We start from the raw sequence: 20926 nt of genomic DNA on the forward strand, positions 1-20926 counted from the left end.
TTGGGGTGTCACACAAAATGTTGTTAGGTAAGCCATTGTGAGAATTCCTCAGTAAGAAACCACTGGACCGGTCTCGCTCAGGAATTGTATCTGAGTGATGTTCCCTCTGTGTCAGGGAGTTGGACCAACTTCATTTGTATTTTCTGTTTTGGTAGCAGCAGATATCAGCAGCTCTGCCAGCTTGGCTACCATCTTGTTCACTCCCAAGAGGCTATCATGAGCAATAGAGAAAATAACCCCATACCTACTGTAAAATATGCTGGTGGATCTTTGATGTTATGGGGCTATTTTGCTTCCACTGGTCCTGGGGCCCTTGTTAAGGGCAACTACATCATGAACTTTACCCAGTACCTTTACATTTTAGCCCAAATTTAGCCCTCTGCCAGGAGTTTGAAACTTGGCCGCAAGTGTATCTTCCAACAAGACAATAACCCTATTAAAATCCACAAAGAAATGGTTAATTGACCACCAAATCAACGTTTTGCAATGGCCATCTGTATCCGGACTTGAAAACCTGTGGTTTGAATTGAAGAGGGCAGTCCACAAGCGCAGACAAAGGATATCAAGGATCTGGAAAAATTCTGTATGGAGGAATGGTCTAAGATCCCTCCCCATGTGTTCTCCAATCTCATAAAACATTTTAGAAAAAGGCTCAGTGCCGTTATCCTCACAAGGTGAGGTATTGAAAAGTATTGAAAACAGGGGTGCAGTCAATTTAACATATTTGAGAGAAAAAAAAGATTACTTGTTAAACAATAAATTTTTTTGTATAAAATAATGTTTTTGAGAATACAATATACAGGTAACTGTCAAATAAAGGATAAAGCATCCAACATACTGTAGAGTGTCTTAATAGGACGTTAGGTCACCATGTCACGCCTGTCGTCGGAAGGAGTGGACCAAAGCACAGCGTGGAAAGTGTTCATGATTATTTAGTTACCAAAAAACACTTGAACAAAATAACAAAGTGAAAAAAAAAAAAAAAAAGACCAGTTCTGTCAGATAATGACACAAAACAGAAAACAACTACCCACAAAACACAGGTGGGAAAAAGGCTGCCGAAGTATGATTCCCAATCAGAGACAACGATAGACAGGTGTCTCTGATTGGGAACCACACTCGGCCAAAAACAAAGAAATAGAAAACATAGAAATAAAGAAACTAGAATGCCCACCCTAGTCACACCCTGGCCTAACCAAAATAGAGAATAAAAACCTCTCTATGGCCAGGGCGTGTAACACCATGAGCAAGAACTACTTCAATACACCTTGGCATAGAAGTGTCTGGAACTCTATTGGATGGATGCGACACCATTCTTCCACAAGAAATTCCATCATTTGGTGTTTTGTTGATGGTGGTGGAAAACGCTGTCTGTAGCCATTCCAGAATCTCCCATAAGTGTTCAATTGGGTTGAGATCTGATGACTGAGACACACACACACACACTTTAAACCCCCTATGCTCCTTTGTGACCCCTCTTTCAAAGTCACTGAGATTTATTCTTCTAGCCATGGTAGCCAAAATAATGGGCAACTGTGAATTTTTATACATGACCCTAAGCATGATGGGATGTTAATTGTTTAATTAACTCAGGAACCACACCTGTGTGGAAGCACCTGCTTTCAATATACTTTATATCCCTCATTTACTCAAGCATTTCCTTTTACCTGTAGCTCAGTATTTGTAGAATTAATTTTATACCGTCTTTTTGGCTCATCTTTCTCAACGGTGCCAATCCTTTTGGATCTGATTGTACATGTGCATATGCATCTAACAAAGACGCACAGATGTATTTCAGATTTCAGCAAGAATGAAACAATTAGTCTTTCAAAACAGACATGAATTTATTGTTTTGACATTTAAAATCTGCACATTTAAACATTAAAGCCCTTAAGACAGTTTTTTTTGCCCTTTCATATCAGTTACGCACTAGACAGCATACTCACAGGGATGCATAAGCATGTTTTCTTACACTTCATCAGCAAAGACAATACACAAACAATAACTCTGCTCACATTTACCTAACAGAGTAGAAATCTGCAGAAGCATCATTTGGCACACGAATCAATGTATTAGAAACTGAGTTTATACCCTGTGTATTATCGTTGTGATATTTTACAACTAAAATGCAACCGTCGGCTTCAAGGTGGAGGGTGGACAACATTTATAATGTCACATCATGATCATAATATCAGCATTATTGACACAACAACAGCCAAGTGAAAGAAATGTACTTTGCAGATTTAGTACGGCCTTAAAAAAATATTCACACTTCTAAACACTGCTAAGCTCATTGGACTAGTCTATAATAATGGTAGTACAGTATGTGCCTGCTCCAGCATCAGGTGTTACAGCTGAGTCATATGATGGGTATTACATAAGGGCAGTGTAACTCCTTCATAAACACAACATTATAATAGGATTAGAAGCACTATTTCAAGGAAATTATTGAAAAAAAAATGTCAACTTCACATTCAGCACTATCCCAACATCAACATACGTGAAAATGGCATGTTTCTATGTTTTGTAGTCAAAAAGATGAAGGAAGGTACGTTTTTCCAATGGCATCATCTGGTGTGATTTCAACCAATGATGAGTAGGCATTGCCTACTACTTAGTTAAAATCACATGATGCACATCAGATGATGCATGATGTTGGAGTAGTGCTGGAAATTATGGATATGAAGTTGAACAATTTTGAAATTCCCCTTTAAGACATTTGGCGACTACCAGTTGTGTAAAGGCTAGACTGTCTCACTTTGGGTTGGAAGCTAATAAACCCACAGATAGAGTATGAGTTCTATGACACTTGAAGTCACAGCTTGGGTTATGGGGGTTATAAGTAGGGCTTATTAAGGCAAGTGTTAGTAGTTACCATTACCCTTCAAAAGAGTCCCTGTACTAAGCCATGGTAACTACTCTCAGTGTGATACAAACATACATTAAAGAACATGTGCTCACACCAGTATGGCTCTAGGATTATGGGTAGGAGGGAGATAATACAGTACAGCTCTATAATAAACATAAAGGAAGACACACACAAGCTGCCAAGGGTTAAAACTCGAGTGGTTAGGTGTGCTTACAAGACACTACTTTCTGCATCTACTAGATTTCTAGACAACAACAAAAACTATTTCGCTGTCTTGACCTGAGCCCCTATCCAATCTACACTGGTGGTCATATTTAAAATAGGAGGAAAGAAAAAGGAATGTGTCTTTTTTTATAACGTTATAACCTATCCACCTATCCTTGGTTTTCATACTGGTATATAAGAATATGGATATTTTCTTCTACCATGTAGTAAAGGAATATCTATCAAATGTGAAAATCAAAAAAGTTGACCTCTTCGACTCAAATAGTTCTTACATGACAATGCAACTCTTATCACACAGACATTATGATAACCTTCATGACCTTCCCTTTAAGAAGCAAAGATAACCTCCATGACTTTTCCCTTTAAGAAGCAATGTGGTGCCAGGGGACTTCCCTTTCTTTAATGAACAGATGTAGAAAGACTTAAAAAAACAAAAACAATATAGTGCATTGTTGTGATGTAAAGAAAACTGTTTAAAATACAAAAGTGCAAAACTCAAACTGCCCAATTTAAGACAGGCAGAACTTAGTGAGTCACACTATTTCCTGGTACACTTTAAGTACCACCAGAGACTTGATATTTTAAGAAAATAAATACATTCTTAAGATATATTATTTACAATGGACACATTGTTCTGAGTGTCAATCCCTTCAGTGCGCTCATCTCCTCCCACCCATTCCCAGAAAATTCCCTACAACTAAAACAGAAAAAAAAAATTATCCTTCATTCATGCCTTTTTATCATCACTTCAATATACTTCCGATAAGTTAGTGAGAGAATTCTCAGTGCTGGTCTAAAAAGCACCAGATTTCAAAAGGAGTCTTTCTTTCTGTATGAATGAACACCTGTGACTGTCAAATTCAATGACCGTGCAGACTGCAAACGCGGTTGTAAACTGCCCTCAGGCCACATATGGTTGTTTTTCACTGGACTCTGACTGAAGCAGCTGGTCAAAGAGATTGATTAACGAAGCCAAGAAATCAAAATGAAGCGAGTAGTACATTAGTCAAACACAAACTGACCTCTCTCTCTCTCTATCTGTCTACTCCCTTTCTTTCATCCATCGATCATAGTATATTAAACTGTGGTGACCATGCACTGGTTCCCCGGTCCACTCTCAACGACCGTTCTATTATCATGTAATCCATGGTTCTAGTTCGTTAGATAAGCTACAGCTATACAAAGTCGTGGGTGGGGGGAAAAAATGGCTTGTCACAATTGCCGTGGACCCAGCAACCATTAAAACCAGTTGTGACTCACATCATGGCACGACGTCGATATTCTTCTCAATTAGGCACACACTCTAATATGACTTGCCCAGTGTGCAACTTGCCTCTGACGAATCCGGCCCCTACTCGGCCTTGGATCCCTTGCCAACCTTGTAAGTGGCGCCCTTGAGGTAGGACTTGTAGAAGAACGAGGCGAACAGGACCAGGTAGCTGAGGTACATGAGCGAGCCCCAGGCGATGTTGGGCATGTAGGAGGGACAGCGCACTTCGTGCATCCAGTGGTAGACCAAGCCTAAGACAGCAAGCCCCATCATCATCTGCATGATCTGGGTGGCCGTGATGACCATGGCGCAGGGTCGCGGCACCCGGTAGCCCGCAGCCCGGGCAGCGTAGTAGGTGTACATGAAGGAGTGGACCAGGTAGTTCATGGTCATGAACCAGCCGCCGCCTGCCACCTGGTCCTTGTAGGAGTACCAGGAGTAGACCAGCACTGTGATGTGGTGGTACCAATGGAGGAAGATGAGGCGCTGCTTACGGAGCACGATGAACACCGTGTCACCTGAGGGAGGGAGGGAGGGAGGGAGGGAGGGAGAAATCACTTAGTTATACTCTGATGTTTGACCACTTTCACTCTCTCTCAAGCACTAGTGACCACACACAGTAGAAGACAAACATTGTGAGGAATGGATATTTGAACCTCACTTCCAAAAATGACCTGGAAAGATGGGATGACTGTTTGTGGTCCTCAAAAAGTACAGTAAAGCACTGCACCTGCGCGCACACACACACACTATATTAGGAAGCATACAACAACATCCTGACACACTCCAATACACTCAAACCGCACACCCTGTACAGTCCAAACTATACAGGCTTAATATACTGAACATCGGCCCCATTCTAGAACGCGAGCATGTCCTTCCTGTCAGTCAGCATCTCTGTCCATTTACCATCGCTTTTGCATCCCCTGTCTGACTGACAGATAGGCATAAGTGACTAGATTACTGCTCTGGGAGGGGAAATGGCATCACCTTGCAGCCACATAGCCCTTGAGGTAATAGGCCGCTGATCAATGTAAGTGCACTAGAAACTTCCAAGTGCTTCCGGAATCACATAAATAGACAAATTGTTTCAAGTTTTTTTTTTGTTGTCCTGCACCGGCCTCCTTCTCTCTGATTTGCCCTCTGACATAATTGACCAATTACAACCCCCTCCATCTCTCCCATTCGTGGGCCAGGGTCACAATGAGTATATAGAATTGTCTTGTATAGATCAGCTCGAGGCGAGCTGATTATTCTACACTGCATGACAAAGTATGTCTATTCCACATGACATATATCTATCTGAAGCATTCAGAACGGGACCCTATTTGGGACATTCCTTACCCAGCTCTGGGGCCTTGCTCAGGACGAAGGCGTAGGCCCAGAACTTGCTGACAGGGGCGCTGTAGAAGCTGGTGTCACACACCGACTGCTTAAAACCACTTTTGTTGAGGACATGGAACATGTACCAACCGGTTCTGACCGCTCCGATGATACTGTGGAATGAAGCACATAGATTTACTAAAGAGATAGTGTCAAGTGCATCACCGCCTGGTATGGCAACTGACTATATGGCACTACAGAGGGTAGTGCGTAAGGCCCAGTACATCACTGGGGCCAAGCTTCCTGCCATCCAGGACCTACAGTTGAAGTTGGAAGTTTACATACACCTTAGCCAATTACATTTAAACAAGTTTTTTACAATTCCTAACATTTAACCCAAGTAACAATTCCCTGTCTTAGGTCAGTTAGGATCACCACTTTATTTTAAGAATGTGAAATGTCAGAATAACAGTAGAGAGAATTATTTATTTCAGCTTTTATTTCTTTCATCACATTCCCAGTGGGTCAGAAGTTTACATACACTAAATTAGTATTCGGTAGCATTGTCTTTAAATTGTTTAACTTGGGTCAAACATTTCGGGGAGCCTTCCGCAAGCGTCCCACAATAAGTTGGGTGAATTTTGGCCCATTCCTCCTGACAAAGCTGGTGTAACTGAGTCAGGTTTGTAGGCCTCCTTGCTCGCACACGCTTTTTCAGTTCTGCCCACAAATTTTCTATGGGATTGAGGTCAGGGCTTTGTGATGGCCACTCCAATACCCTGGCTTTGTTGTCCTTAAAGCCATTTTGCCACAACTTTGGAAGTATGCTTGGGGTCATTGTCCATTTGGAAGACCCATTTGCGACCAAGCTTTAACTTCCTGACTGATGTCTTGAGATGTTGCTTCAATATATCCACATAATTTTCCTCCTCATGATGCCATCTATTTTGTGAAGTGCACCAGTCCCTCCTGCAGTAAAGCACCCCCACAACATGATGCTGCCACCCCCATGCTTCACGGTTGGGATGGTGTTCTTCAGCTTGCAAGCCTCCCCCTTTTCCTCCAAATATAACAATGGTCATTATGGCCAAACAGTTCTATTTTTGTTTCATCAGACCAGAGGACATTTCTCCAAAAAGTACGATATTTGTCCCCATGTGCAGTTGCAAACCGTAGTCTGGCTTTTTTTATGGCGGTTTTGGAGCAGTGGCTTCTTCCTTACTGTGTGGCCTTTCAGGTTATGTCGATATAGGACTTGTTTTAATGTGGATATTGATACTTTGTACCTGTTTCCTCCAGCATCTTCACAAGGTCCTTTGCTGTTCTTCTGGGATTGATTTGCACTTTTTAAACCAAAGTACGTTCATCTCTTGGAGACAGAACCCGTCTCCTTCCTGAGCGGTATGATAGATGCGTGGTCCCATGGTGTTTATACTTGCGTACTATTGTTTGTACAGATGAACGTGGTACCTTCAGGCATTTAGAAATTGCTCCCAATGATGAACCAGACTTCTTTTGATTTATTTTGATTTTCCCATGATGTCAAGCAAAGAGGCACTGAGTTTGAAGGTAGGCCTTGAAATACATCCACAGGTACACCTCCAGTTGACTCAAATGATGTCAATTATCCTATCAGAAGCTTCTAAAGCCATGACTTAATGTTCTGGAATTTTCCAAGCTGTTTAAAGGCACAGACAATTTAGTGTATGTAAACTTCTGACCCACTGGAATTGTATACAGTGAATCATAAGTGAAATAATCTGTCTGTAAACAATTGTTGGAAAAATTACTTGTGTCATTGCACAAAGTAGATGTCCGAACCGACTTGCCAAAACTATAACAAGAAATTTGTGGAGTGGTTGAAAAACGAGTTTTAATGACTCCAACCTAAGTGTATGTAAACGTCCGACTTCAACTGTATTTACTAAGCGGTGTCAGACGAAGGCCTTAAAAATGGTCAACGTCTACAGTCACCCAAATCATAGACTGTTCTCTCTGCTACCGCACAGCAAGCGGTACCGGATCGCCAAGTCTAGGTCCAAAAGGCTCCTTAACAGCTTCTACCCCCAAGCCATCAGACTGCTGAACAATGAATCAAATGGCTACACAGACTATTTACATTGACTCCCCCCCCCCCTTAGATTTAACACTGCTGCTACTCGCTATTTATTATCTGTGCATAGTCACTTTACTTACATGTACAAACTACCTCAACTAACATGTATCCCCCACACATTGACTAGGTACCGATACCCCTGTATATAGCCTCGGTATTGTTATTTTATTGTGTTAATTTTTATTTAATTTTTTACTTTAGTATATTTAGTAAATATTTTCTTAACACTACTTCTTGAACTGCATTGTTGGTTAAGGGCTAGCATTTCACGGTAAGGTTGTATTCGTTGTATACCTGTTGTATTCGGCGCATGGGATAAAATAAAAGTGTATTTGATTTGCTCAGTCTAACTATAGGGAATTCACAGTTGCATTCAAGTAATTGGTATAGGGAAAAACTTGAACACAAGTATAATGCCCATGGTCGATCAGAGTTGACTATAAGTAAGTATTTTTGTACACGAAAATCAGCTCATATTTCTATCTTGCTGCTATACGATACACCTGAACTATCAGCTTTGTGGTTGTCATAACGTAATGCAAAATACATCACTCAACTATATTTTATACTGTCAGCTTTGCAGTGCCATGATGCAAAGTGATATAGGTCTCAACTATATGAACGGTCACTGTAGCGGTTGCCATGGCGCTCGAAATCTGAAACCAAGACAAACGAGATAAGACATATCAGTGGGTCACATCTCCAGCTGGATGTCCCCAGAATAAGAAATATGAAATACACAATAAAGTAAGTAGATAAGCAGACAATATACAGGAAATATTTAAAAAGTCAGTTCCGATACCATATTTACAGTACTGTGCAAGGATACTGGAGTGATGGAGGTAGATATGTATAGGGGTAAGGTGACTAGGCAACAGGATATAAGATAAACAGAGTAGCAGCAGCTTGCATGTGAGAGGGTGTGTGAGAGGGTGAATAGAAGGTGTGCGGATGTGTAGAGTCAGTATAAATGTATGTGCATATTATGTGTGAGTGAGAAAATGATGGCGTGAGTGTTTGTGTGTGTGTTGGAGTGACAGTGTGTGTGAGTGTGTAGGGCCCTGTGAGTGTGCATAGAGACAGTGCAAATACTGAAATAAACGATCAATAAAGATACAAGGTAAACTCCGTCCGTGTAGCTATTTTGCTAGGTATTTATCAGTTGTATTGCTTGGGGATAGAAGCTGTTTAAGAGTGTGTTGGTACCTGTCAGTGTCAGTTGGTGTCAGACGTGGTAATTCATTACCTATAACTATCTTATCAATGGTAACTACCTATCTATACATTATCTATGGTAACTACCTAACACCAACATCATCATTGGTAACTACCTATCTACACATTATCTATGCTAACTACCTAACATCATCATTGGCAACTACCTATCAATACATTATCTATGGTAACTAACACCAACATCATCATTGGTAACTACCTATCAATACATTATCAATGGTAACTAACACCAACATCATCATTGGTAACTACCTATCAATACAGTATCAATGGTAACTACCTAACACCAACATCATTATTGGTAACTACCTATCTACACATTATCTATGGTAACTACCTAACACCAACATCATCATTGGTCTACCTATTAATACATTATCTACGGTAACTAACACCAACATCATCATTGGTAACTACCTATCTATACATTATCTATGGTAACTAACACCAACATCATTGGTAACTACCTAGCAATACATTATGGTAACTAACACCAACATCATCATTGGTAACTCCCTATCAATACATTATCAATGGTAACTACCTAATACCAACATCATCATTGGTAACTACCTATCTATTACAGGCCAGTAGCCTACTTTTAAAAACCCCATGTGGTAGAACGTTGCAGTGGTGGTGCAGTAATGAATATATGAAGTGTTTCATATGCCGAGGACACGTTATCCTGTCCAGCCAGCAGCAGTGGGATTGAGTGGGCAGGTTAAACCCACGGCTCTGTGATTAGGATTAACAGCTGGCTCAGCAGAGGGCATGGGCACGGATGATGATGGTGATGCACCTCTGTGGAACACCAAAACGGTGGCACACCAAAACAGCCCTGACTCCTCCTTAACTCACAGACAACATTTTGACAGTTTTGGGAACTGTAGAGTGTTTTCTATCCTAATCTGTCAATTATATGCATATTCTAGCATCTGGTCCTGAGAAATAGGCCGTTTACTTTGGGAACGTTATTTTTCCAATCATAAAAATAGTGCCCCCTAGCTTCAGGAGGTTAACCAACAGTGCAGTTAAAAGAAGAGTTAAAAAAATATTTCCCAAGTAGATTAATATAAAAAGTAACACAATAAGAATAACAATAACGAGGCTATATACAGGGGGCACCGGTACCAAGTCAGTGTGCGTTGGTACAGGTTTGTTGAGGTCATTTTTACATGTAGGTGGGGGTGAAGTGACTATGCATAGATAAAAAACAGCGAGTAGCAGCAGTGTACAAAGGGGGGGTCAATGTAAATTGTCCAGTGGTAATTTTATTAATTGTTCAGCAGTCTAATGACAGTCGTGAAGAGGGCACGACAAAGCCTATGCCCCCTCAGGAGACTGAAAAGATTTGGCATGGGTCCTCAGATCCTCAAAGGTTCTACAGCTGCACCATCAAGAGCATTCTGACTGGTTGCATCACTGCCTAGAATGGCAACTGCTCGGCCTCCGACCACAAGGCACTACAGAGGGTAGTGCGTACGGCCCAGTACATCACTGGGGCCAAGCTTCCTGCCATCCAGGACCTCTATACCAGGTGGTGTCAGAGGAAGGCCCTAAAAATGGTCAAAGACTCCAACCACCCTAGTCATAGACCGTTCTCTCTGCTTCCGCACGGCAAGCAGTACCGGAGCGCCAAGTCTAGGACTAGGAGGCTTCTACCCCCAAGCCATAAGACTCCTGAACAGCCAATCAAAGGGCTACCCAGACCCCTCTTTTACGCTGCTGCTACTCTGTTTATTATCTATGCATAGTTATTTTAACTGTACCTACATGTACATATTACCTAAATTACCTTGACTAACCGGTGCCCCCGCACATTGACTCTGTACCGGTACCCCCTGTATATAGCCTCGCTATTGTTATTTTACTGCTGCTGTTTAACTATTTTATTTTCAATTTTTTTCTTAACTTTTACTTAACTTGTTGAAGCATTGTTGGTTAAGGGCTTGTAAGTAGGGATGCACAATATATCGGTAAACATATCGAAATCGGCCGATATTAGCTAAAAATCGGTATTGGCCCGATGTTAAAAACCAATGTCAAAGCTACAGTAACGCCACGTTAAATGTTGCACTACACGTGCAACACAACATTCCTACCCTAGCCCACAATGTCTGCTGTGTGGATCGAGTAGTCAACAAGTTGAGCAGTCATTTGAAAGAGTAAGAAAATTTCAGCAAGACAACTCAAAGGCGAAATCCATTAAAGCCAACATAATGGAATTCATTGCCCTTGACAATCAACCGTCCTCTGTCGTGGGTGATGTCGGCTTTCACCGACTGGTCGAGCACCGGTACACACTACCAAATTCGCTATTTTTCAGATTTTCCCCTACCGGAGTTACACTGTTGGGCGTCACTGCTATTAGTTTCACGACATAGATACTATGGAATGCAGTTTAGGCCTTTGCGTGTCAAAAAAGATACAGTAGCACTGTCAAAGCTGTACAAAAAAAGTATTTTTGCCAGTCCTGTCTGGTCTAGCGACGGTGGGTTTGTGCCCATAGGTGACGTTGTTGCTGGTGATGTCTGGTGAGGACCTGCCTTACAACAAGCCTACAAGCCCTCAGTCCTGCCTCTCTCAGCCTATTGTGGACAGTCTGAGCACTGATGGAGGGATTGTGCCTTCCTGGTGTAACTCGGGCAGTTGTTTTCCATCCTGTACCTGTCCCGCAGGTGTGATGTTCGGATGTACCGATCCTGTGCAGGTGTTGTTACACGTGGTCTGCCATTGCGAGGACGATCAGCTGTCCATCCTGTCTCCCTGTAGCGCTGTCTTAGGTGTCTCACAGTACGGAAATTGCAATTTATTGCCCTGGCCACATCTGCAGTCCTCATGCCTCCTTGCAGCATGCCTAAGGCACGTTCACGCAGATGAGCAGGCACCCTGGGAATCTTTCTTTTGGGGGTTTTCAGAGTCAGTAGAAAGGCCTCTTTAGTGTCCTAAGTTTTCATAACTGTGACCTTAATTGCCTACCGTCTGTAATCTGTTAGTGTCTTAACGACCATTCCACAGGTGCATGTTCCTTAATTGTTTATGGTTCATTGAACAAGCATGGGAAACAGTGTTTAAACCCTTTACAATGAAGATCTGTGAAGATATTTGGATTTTTACGAATTATCTTTGAAAGACAGGGTCCTGAAAAATGGAGTAGATATACAAACATTTTTGTGGACAACATTTCCCTTGCTGAGGTTAGCAAGGATGAGGGAGGATAACGAGGCTAACCACCACCAACGTTCAGAAAGAGCTTCAATCACAATGATTGGTTGATTGATTGGTTTGATGATGCCTAAAAAAACACATAAAGTGATATACTGACACACAGTGGTCAGTGTGTCACTCACCTGAAGATGGCCAGACTGAGTGACCAGAGGACGAGGGGTCGACGCAGGTTTAGCTTGGGCCTCTCTCTCATGAAGTGTTGGCCCCCGAAGATGATCGCAGCATACAGCCCACAGAACATAAAGGACTTACTCCTATTAAGGAGAAAATATTTAACACATGTCACCGAACCAGTTCACAAGTGATTACTGTAACTACTAGTGTCCTAGGTCATGATTTAGATGAGAGCAGGGTGGAAATGCAAACAAGCTTTAATCTAGTTTAAACTCCAACAATGCATGTACGTGATCAATGATCATTGTGAATGGATGAGTCAGTCTTTAGCAGACTTTTTGGATTGGCACTGCAGTTGACATTTCTAGTTCCTTTTGCCTGGTGGCAGTACGCTGAATGTACACAGCAAGCCACGAGGCGAGCTAAGCTAAACTCAATCATCTACAGTTGAAGTCGGAAGTTTACATACACCTTAGCCAAATACATTTAAACTCAGTTTTTCACAATTCCTGACATTTAATCTGAGTAAAAATGCCCTGTCTTAGGTCAGTTGGGATCACCACTTTATTTTAAGAATCTGAAATGTCAGAATAATAGTAGAGAGAATGATTTATTTCAGCTTTCATCACATTCCCAGTGGGTCAGAAGTTTACATACACTCAATTAGTATTTGGTAGCATTGCCTTTAAATTGTTTAACTTGGCCTCCCGGGTGGAGCAGTGGTCTAAGGCACTGGATTGCAGTGCTAGCTGTGCCACCAGAGACCCTGGGTTCAAGCCCAGGCTCTGTTGCAGCGACCGGGAGGTCCATGGGGCGACGCACACTTGACCTAGTGTCGTCTGGGTTAGGGAGGGTTTGGCTGGTAGGGATATCCTTGTCTCATTGCGCACTAGCGATTCCTGTGGCGGGCCGGGCGCAGTGCACGCTGACCAGGTCGCTAGGTGTACGGTGTTTCCTCTGACACATTGGTGCGGATGGCTTCCGGGTTGGATGCGCGCTGTGTTAAGAAGCAGTGCGGCTTGTTTGGGTTGTGTTTCGGAGGACGTGTGGCTCTCGACCTTCGTCTCTCCCGAGCCCGTACGGGAGTTGCAGCAAAGAGACAAGACAGTAACTACTAACAATTTGATACCACGAAAAAGGGGGTACATTTTTCTTGTTTAACTTGAGTCAAATGTTTCGGGTAGCCTTCCACAAGCTTACCACATTAAGTTGGGTGAATTTTGTCCCATTCCTCCTGACAAAGCTGGTGTAACTGAGTCAGGTTTGTAGGCTCCTTGCTCGCACACGCTTTTTCAGTTCTGCCCACAAATTTTCTATGGGATTGAGGTCAGGGCTTTGTGATGGCCGCTCCAATACCTTGACTTTGTTGTCCTTAAGCAATTTTGCCACAACTTTGGAAGAATGCTTAGGGTCATTGTCCATTTGATAGACCCATTTGCGACCAAGCTTTAACTTCCTGACTGATGTCTTGAGATGTTGCTTCAATATATCCACATAATTTCCCTCCCTCATGATGTCATCTATTTTGTGAAGTGCACCAGTCCCTCCTGCAGCAAAGCACCCCCACAACATGATGCTGCCACCTCTGTGCTTCACGGTTGGGATGGGGTTCTTCGGCTTGCAAGCCTCCCCCTTTTTCCTCCAAACACAACGATGGTCATTATGGCCAAACAGTTATATTTTTCATCAGACCAGAGGACATTTCTCCAAAAAGTACGATCTTTGTCCCCATGTGCAGTTGCAAACCGTTGTCTGGCTTTTCTTTGGTGGTTTTGGAGCAGTGGCTTCGGAGCAGTGGCTTCTTCCTTGCTGAGTGGCCTTTCAGGTTATGTCAATATGGGACTCGTTTTACTGTGGATATAGATACTTTTGTACCCGTTTCCTCCAGCATCTTCACAAGGTCCTTTGCTGTTGTTCTGGGATTGATTTTCACTTTTCGCACCAAAGTACGTTCATCTCTAGGAGACAGAACGCGTCTCCTTCCTGAGCAGTATGACAGCTGCGTGGTCCCATGGTGTTTATACTTGCATACCTTTATTTGTACAGATGAACGTGGTACCTTCAGGCGTTTGGGAATTGCTCCCAATGATGAACCAATTTTTTTTCTGATGTCTTGGCTGATTTCTTTTGATTTTCCCATGATGTCAAGCAAAGAGGCACTGAGTTTGAAGGTAGGCCTTGAAAAACATCCACAGGTACACCTCCAATTGACACCTTGGGGGGGGGTACTGTCACGTTCTGACCTTTATTTCCTTTGTTTGTATTTATTTAGTCTGGTCAGGGCGTGAGTTGGGTGGGCAGTCTATGTTTGTTTTTCTATGATTTGGGGATTTCTATGTTTCGGCCTAGTATGGTTCTCAATCAGAGGCAGGTGTCATTAGTTGTCTCTGATTGAGAATCATACTTAGGTAGCCTGGGTTGCACTGTTTGTTTGTGGGTGATTGTCTATGTTGATTGCTTGTGTCATCACAGTTCTCATTTAGCTTCACGGTCGTTATTTGTTTATTGTTTTTGTATTCAGTGTTCAGTTCTTTCTTTGATTAAATATCAAGATGAACACAAACCACGCCGCGTTTTGGTCCGCCTTTCCTTCAACAGAAGTAAACCGTGACATCAACTTAGTGTATGTAAACTTCTGACCCACTGGACATGTGATACAGTGAATTATAAGTGAAATAATCTGTCTGCAAACAATGGTTGGAAAAATGACTTGTGTCATGTACAAAGTAGATGTCCTCAAGAAATGTGTGGAGTGGTTGAAAATCAACTTTTAATGACTCCAACCTAAGTGTATGTAAACTTCCGACTTCAACTGTATGTAAATTCATACTATTAAAAAAGATTACAGAGATCAACAGAGATCAGGATTGGGCTGGTCCACTGGGCACATGGCAGTGACATGGCCTGTAGACCACTCCAACTTCTGTCCATCCCATGCCAAGGCTCTATTTTACAGTCCCCATCCCCATCCGTAGTCATGGAGCCAAGTACTAACCGAGCTGAGATGTTGACATACTGACCAGAACTTCTACTACTGCAGCCCGTGGGTAATGAGGCAATTAGATTGAGTAAACATCACTCCGGTCTAAAATCAACTGTGAGGCTATGTGAAAACAGCTGGGAGCGGGTTGCAGTAAGAATACTAGACAGATCACTGACTGGACAATTGTTTTTACCAAAAAGTTAAATTGAGGTGAAAAGGGCTGAATACTAAAAAGCTATGATGTGTGTACAGCAGAGGGGGTTTACTTTGAGGACAGACCAGTTGACCAATCCAGATTGACAGAGCATATTAGACTGGGAAGATGTTGTTGTTTGACCCAGTTTAGTAGGGCTATATACATCGCTAAATACAGTAGGGCTTCAGTGGTCATTCTCTGTCTGTCCCAAAGGGAGGATGAAACTGTCATTAGACTGATGAAGGATTCTATAGGGAAGCATTAAGAGCAATAACACCACTGTGTCTATGCATTACAGCGAGGGAATGTGTGATGGCCAATACCGAGGGAGAGAGAGATAATGAAGCGACAAGAAGCAGTCATTGTATCCTTTTGAGGTGAAGGACTCAGGACAAATACAATGTGTGGGCCACCATCTTTTACTCCTCGAAAAAGAGAAAGGGGGGGTCATGTGGGAGCAAATGTTCCCAGAAAGCAGAAGTCTAGCCCATTAATTACAGTCGTAGGCCTGGATGTCACATGCAATCAAAGCATTGGTTTCCCTGTGCTGCACTAGATGTGGTATTAAGCTTCTCCGGCTCCTCCCCTTTTGATGCTTTGCTGTAGCCTATAAACATCAGCTCGATCTGAGGAATGCATGGGCAGGGTGAAACAGGGTGAATTTACTTGGCCAGCACTGCATATTTACAGGAGTGTATTCACTACGGGAAATGGTTTACCGTTTAAGAATTAAACGGAAGCAGACAGAGCAAAACAAGAGTTTCTATTGGACAAATTCAGATAGGTTGTTTCCCGTTTCGTTCTGTTTTAGAGTTTTGCAGCAGCAAAACGTTTCTTGAATACACCCCTGGACTTTTACAATACACATTTGACAGCTTGCTTGCCACTGAAACTGAAACACAACACTGTCTCTCAGTCAGAAAATGCAAACAAGGAGCCAGAGTAAGTCTGTGTAAGAATGCGGTCTTACTAGGTCTCAACATTTCCTTAGTGATATGTTAACCACAGACAAAAATGACTCCCTTTTTCCACACACATTTCCATTGGACACAAAGAGAAACACTTGAGACCTATACTAATTTGATGGGGAGAAGTGACATGCCTTTGGGTTATATTAAACATAAATATGATATCAAAACAGTTACAAAATGTAGGCCTATAGATATCCTATAATGTATTTACACCTATGTATTTAACAGTAATCATCACATTTGATATTTGGTAATCATTCATTGCATGTGACCGCATGTACATGTTACACAAACTGAAGTGAACAGCAGTATGACAGGCTATACATTGAGTTTCCCGTCATATTGTAGTAACGATGGCCGCGTTCCTATGCTTAGACTTTAGATCTAACAACGCCCAGATAGTTACTCGAAAGTATCAGCTGTACACATGATATGTTATAGCAATTTCTCAGTTGATGACACAGTCGATGACGTGGCCAGAACCATAGGTTGTTGCGTCACCTTGCCTTTCGCCGTGGAACTCGCCCATTGGTCGTGTTCCCCTGCTCAGACGTTGCATTCATCAACCAATGGTTACGTGCCATGTCATCGACCGTGCTTTCGGGCACCAGATTGCGATAACATATGACGTGGTTATCTAATACCTATCCAGGCGTTGTAAGATCTGGCATGTGTTAGCCATGCCGAGTCCCCAACAACTGGTTGTTATGTTTTTCAGGGGAAATGAAAAGACAGCTAGTAAAGAGACTTCTGCTTTTGGACGTTAAACAAGGCGACACTTCCATCTTTACTCCTCCTCCACATTTACTGGATTGGTTGAACAGTGCAGAAGAGAACCTTCTTCTCATCAAGACCAGTATGTAGGGGGGGGGGGATCTAGCTTATTTTCCGCCTGCTACGTTAGGTTAGGCATGCATCAGCAACACCTGGGCAGAGGAAAGCGTCCAATGAACTGTAAGGGTTGAAAGGGATGGCTTCCGCATCATGCGATGGATCGAAGGTTGTTTTAACGTTCATAAAACGTAGCCGGTTATCAACACACCATGCACATGAAAACTGAAGGTAAGTTCAGACGGTCGCATCCTCAATGACATCTGAAAATGGGCGGGAGAACAACAATAAGTATATCCATTTACAGTAGCAGGGCCATCTGGCAATTCTGGCAAATGCCAGGTGGGCTGGACCATTTTCTCGTTGGGTGGGCTGATCGAAATTGACACACACACACAAAAAATATATACACTACACTAGTTTGAGGTCACTTAGAAATGTCCTTGTTTTTGAAAGAAAAGCACATTTTTGGTCCATTAAAATAACATCAAATTGATCAGAAATACAGTGTAGACATTGTTAATGTTGTAAATGACTATTGTAGCTGGAAATGACAGATTTTTCATGGAAATCTACATAGGCCCATTATCAGCAACCATCACTCCTGTGTTCCAATGGCGCATTGTGTTAGCTAATCCAAGTATATCATTTTAGAAGGCTAATTGATCATTAGAAAAGCCTTTTGCAATTATGTTAGCACAGCTGAAAACTGTTGTTCTAATTAAAGAAGTAATCAAACAGGCCTTCTTTAGACTAGTTGAGTATCTGGAGCATCAGCATTTGTGGGTTCAATTACAGGCTCAAAATGGCCAGAAACAAAGAACTATCTTCTGAAGTTACCCCAAACCTTTGAACGGTAGTGTACATATATGTAACTTTTTGGGGGGTATGGCCTGCAGCCCATGTTATTTTTAAAAGATTGAGCAATTTCTCTATTATATTAATCTATAATGAGCCTTTGGCTGGTCAGTGGGCAACGGCCTGCACCCATAACCAGATGGGCCAGCCGTTTTTCTGACAGGCTGAGCTGAGGTCACTCAAACTCATATTCAAAGTCAAATGTGGCATCAGCAAAGAGAACTGCACCAACTCATCAGTTAGATAGCCAAGCTCATGGATTGTAAAACAACAAATGGAAAGAGAGAAGAGAGAAAAATGTGTTCTGATCGTATAACATTTCAAAACGCAATTGTGGGGAAAACACAGCTTCGGATGCTTCGTCCCCTTGTCCCTGTCAAAGAGAGGAGGGCTTCAGCTTTCTGTTGGTTATCATTGTTATTTCTAATGAATGAATACATGGCTATTAGCAGTGGGAATCATATTAATCTAGTTCATGTGTTTTGAGTTTCCATTTCCTCAGGTGTTGAACCCCAAATGAATTAGCCAATGATATTAGTTAGTGCACATAAAGATGTATGTAATTTATCTCTATTGACCACAAACAAATCTGGAAATTAGTCATATTTTGAAAGTATAATATAGCAACAATGACCTAAGTCATTAGCTTGGCTTTTATAACATATACATGTTAAGCAGAAATGGAGACAGACAGACAGAGAACAATAAGAAGCACAGTGACAGCAGAGAAGATGCTGAGACAGACAGACAGCACAACAGAGAGGGAAACAAAATGGCTAGAGCAGAGGCCCAGTTATAGTGGAGAGTTGTATCTCCAGTGATGTTTTTACATATTGTATTTGTTGTAAACATAAGCTGGTTAAAAAAGAGGAGGACCATGTCCCGCCAGTCACTGGAACAGAAATAGCTGAGAAACGCTGTACTGCACCGCCAATGTTATGTGTTAGCATTACTGCCTGTGTCTAAGTAGGGTTTGTAGGGTCAGAGTGTAGTAGAGTGTATTTGACGTGATGGGTTGTCTGTGCATGGTTGGTGGTGAGTTGGTGGCACACCCAGTGATGTGGTCTAGTAAAATGCCAGGGTCGAATTCTTGTCCCAGTCTCCCCCTGTACAGTATCCTCAAAAATAATTATATCTGTAGTAGCCGTTTGTATACATTATTGACTAAACGTTACTTTGTAGCATAATCAAAACCCACACAACACATTGTATGCACTCTTCGGTAGCCTATGAATGGAAAAAGTAAGCGACAGTTAGGAATCAAATTGACGAATGTGGGCAATAAAAAAATGTGCCTGCATGGCGTGTAGGCTAAATAATGACATCGTGTGTGGATGAGAGCTCAGCCAACATTGGCGGCGACGGGGGGATAATTCGCCGACTTTAGACCACGTAGGCTAGGCTACTCTTTTATCCAGATGTGTTTGGTTGAATTGGAGGTCTACTTACCAGTTTTCTTGCATCCATTCGAGAGCCCCCTTTTCATCGAATTTTCTTTCGAAATCGTATTCTGCAAGTGGGATGTTCTCTGTCTCGTTCATTTTCGTAACAATGTCAGTTTCTTCCCGTTAAAACTCCTGGTCTATGTTTTCACCCTTTTAACATTTATCAAACTGCTTTAAAAACGCCACTATTAATTTAACAAACCAACAGATTGCAACTGAATTCTCTCAGTTTCAGATGTACTTCCCTACTGTCACTCACGCACGGTGGCCGAGCGCGAGCACGTCCCGGTGACTGTATGGCCTTGTTATAATGTCTATGTGTATGGCACGTCCCCTCTGTCTCACGGACTGAAACGGAAAGTGATGGAAGGAGAGAAGGCGGAGCTTGAATCAGAAGTCTAGTCGTACTCTCATGGTGCTCTCGACTGGATGGTCAATCAATAACTAGGATTTGCCTCATGATTGAAACATAGGCCAAATTGTTCACATGTTTCATTCAGTTTGACTGATTTACACACAACGACCTACCTGTCTGAAAGTAGGCTACTCTATGCCAAACATATTGAGTCCCCTCTAGGGATGCGTTGGCCAGTCAGACAGGGAATAGTTATATTATCAGTTATGCACTATTAATAAACATTGAATGAACTGTCAAGAACTGCATACACTTGGCAACTATTGTCAAAGGTAGTCCTATAGAAATTACACTGCCTACTAATTGCCCACAGAGACCAATGCATTAATTACAATGGTGACTTATCAGCAGCACCTGCAGGGTTTGTGTAATCATACTATGTCCTGCATATCCCAATTTGCATTTAGTCCTTGATTTGAGTAAAATGGTGCATAGGGATTACTGAATAATTATTACAAAATCAATATGCCCAGGCCTGTCATTTTATCACTGCATAATATAACAGAAATACACATTCAAATGTGGGGACGTTTGCCATGCCATCTGTTGTTAGTTTGCACCTATGCACCAAATTGAAATTCTGTTGCATTTCAAAAGTGCATGTACAGTTCTGTTCACACCTAATCAAAGACAAATAAACCATTGGATACAATGGTGTCTTATCAGCAGCACCTGCAAGGTTTGTGAAGTCAAACTATGTCCCACATATCCCAATCTGTATGTACTCCCTGATTTGAGTAAAAGGGTGCTGAGTCATTTTTAAATATGAGTAAGAAAAAGAAAATCAGCATAGGGATCAGGGGCAGATTGGCCATCTGGCAATTCTGGCAAATGCCAGATGGGCCG

At 42.1% G+C, this 20926-nt stretch overlaps 1 protein-coding gene across 1 annotated transcript; it reads right to left on the bottom strand.

Annotated features, from left to right (window-relative positions):
* Positions 1-1819: 1819 nt before the first annotated feature.
* On the bottom strand, positions 1820-20006 carry LOC112223624 (elongation of very long chain fatty acids protein 6). Its single transcript, XM_024386717.2, has 4 exons — positions 19670-20006; positions 12390-12521; positions 5709-5860; positions 1820-4882 (listed from the first exon to the last, which is right to left on the bottom strand). The coding sequence occupies exons 1-4, from the start codon at positions 19759-19761 to the stop codon at positions 4446-4448; spliced, it is 813 nt and encodes a 270-aa protein (XP_024242485.1). The 5' UTR covers positions 19762-20006; the 3' UTR covers positions 1820-4445.
* Positions 20007-20926: the final 920 nt, after the last annotated feature.

This window comes from Oncorhynchus tshawytscha, linkage group LG24, assembly GCF_018296145.1.
Source record: "Oncorhynchus tshawytscha isolate Ot180627B linkage group LG24, Otsh_v2.0, whole genome shotgun sequence".
Lineage (NCBI taxonomy): Eukaryota > Metazoa > Chordata > Actinopteri > Salmoniformes > Salmonidae > Oncorhynchus > Oncorhynchus tshawytscha.

What these genes read in the sequence shown, in the direction of transcription:
- LOC112223624 (XM_024386717.2), bottom strand. Translation starts at nt 19,761, where the DNA reads ATGAACGAGACAGAGAACATCCCACTTGCAGAATACGATTTCGAAAGA. An exon ending in CTCAGTCTGGCCATCTTCAG is followed by an intron (nt 5,861 to 12,389) that starts GTGAGTGACACA and finishes TTCATTCCACAG; the next exon opens with TATCATCGGAGCGGTCAGAA. An exon ending in GAGCAAGGCCCCAGAGCTGG is followed by an intron (nt 4,883 to 5,708) that starts GTAAGGAATGTC and finishes TCCCTCCCTCAG; the next exon opens with GTGACACGGTGTTCATCGTG.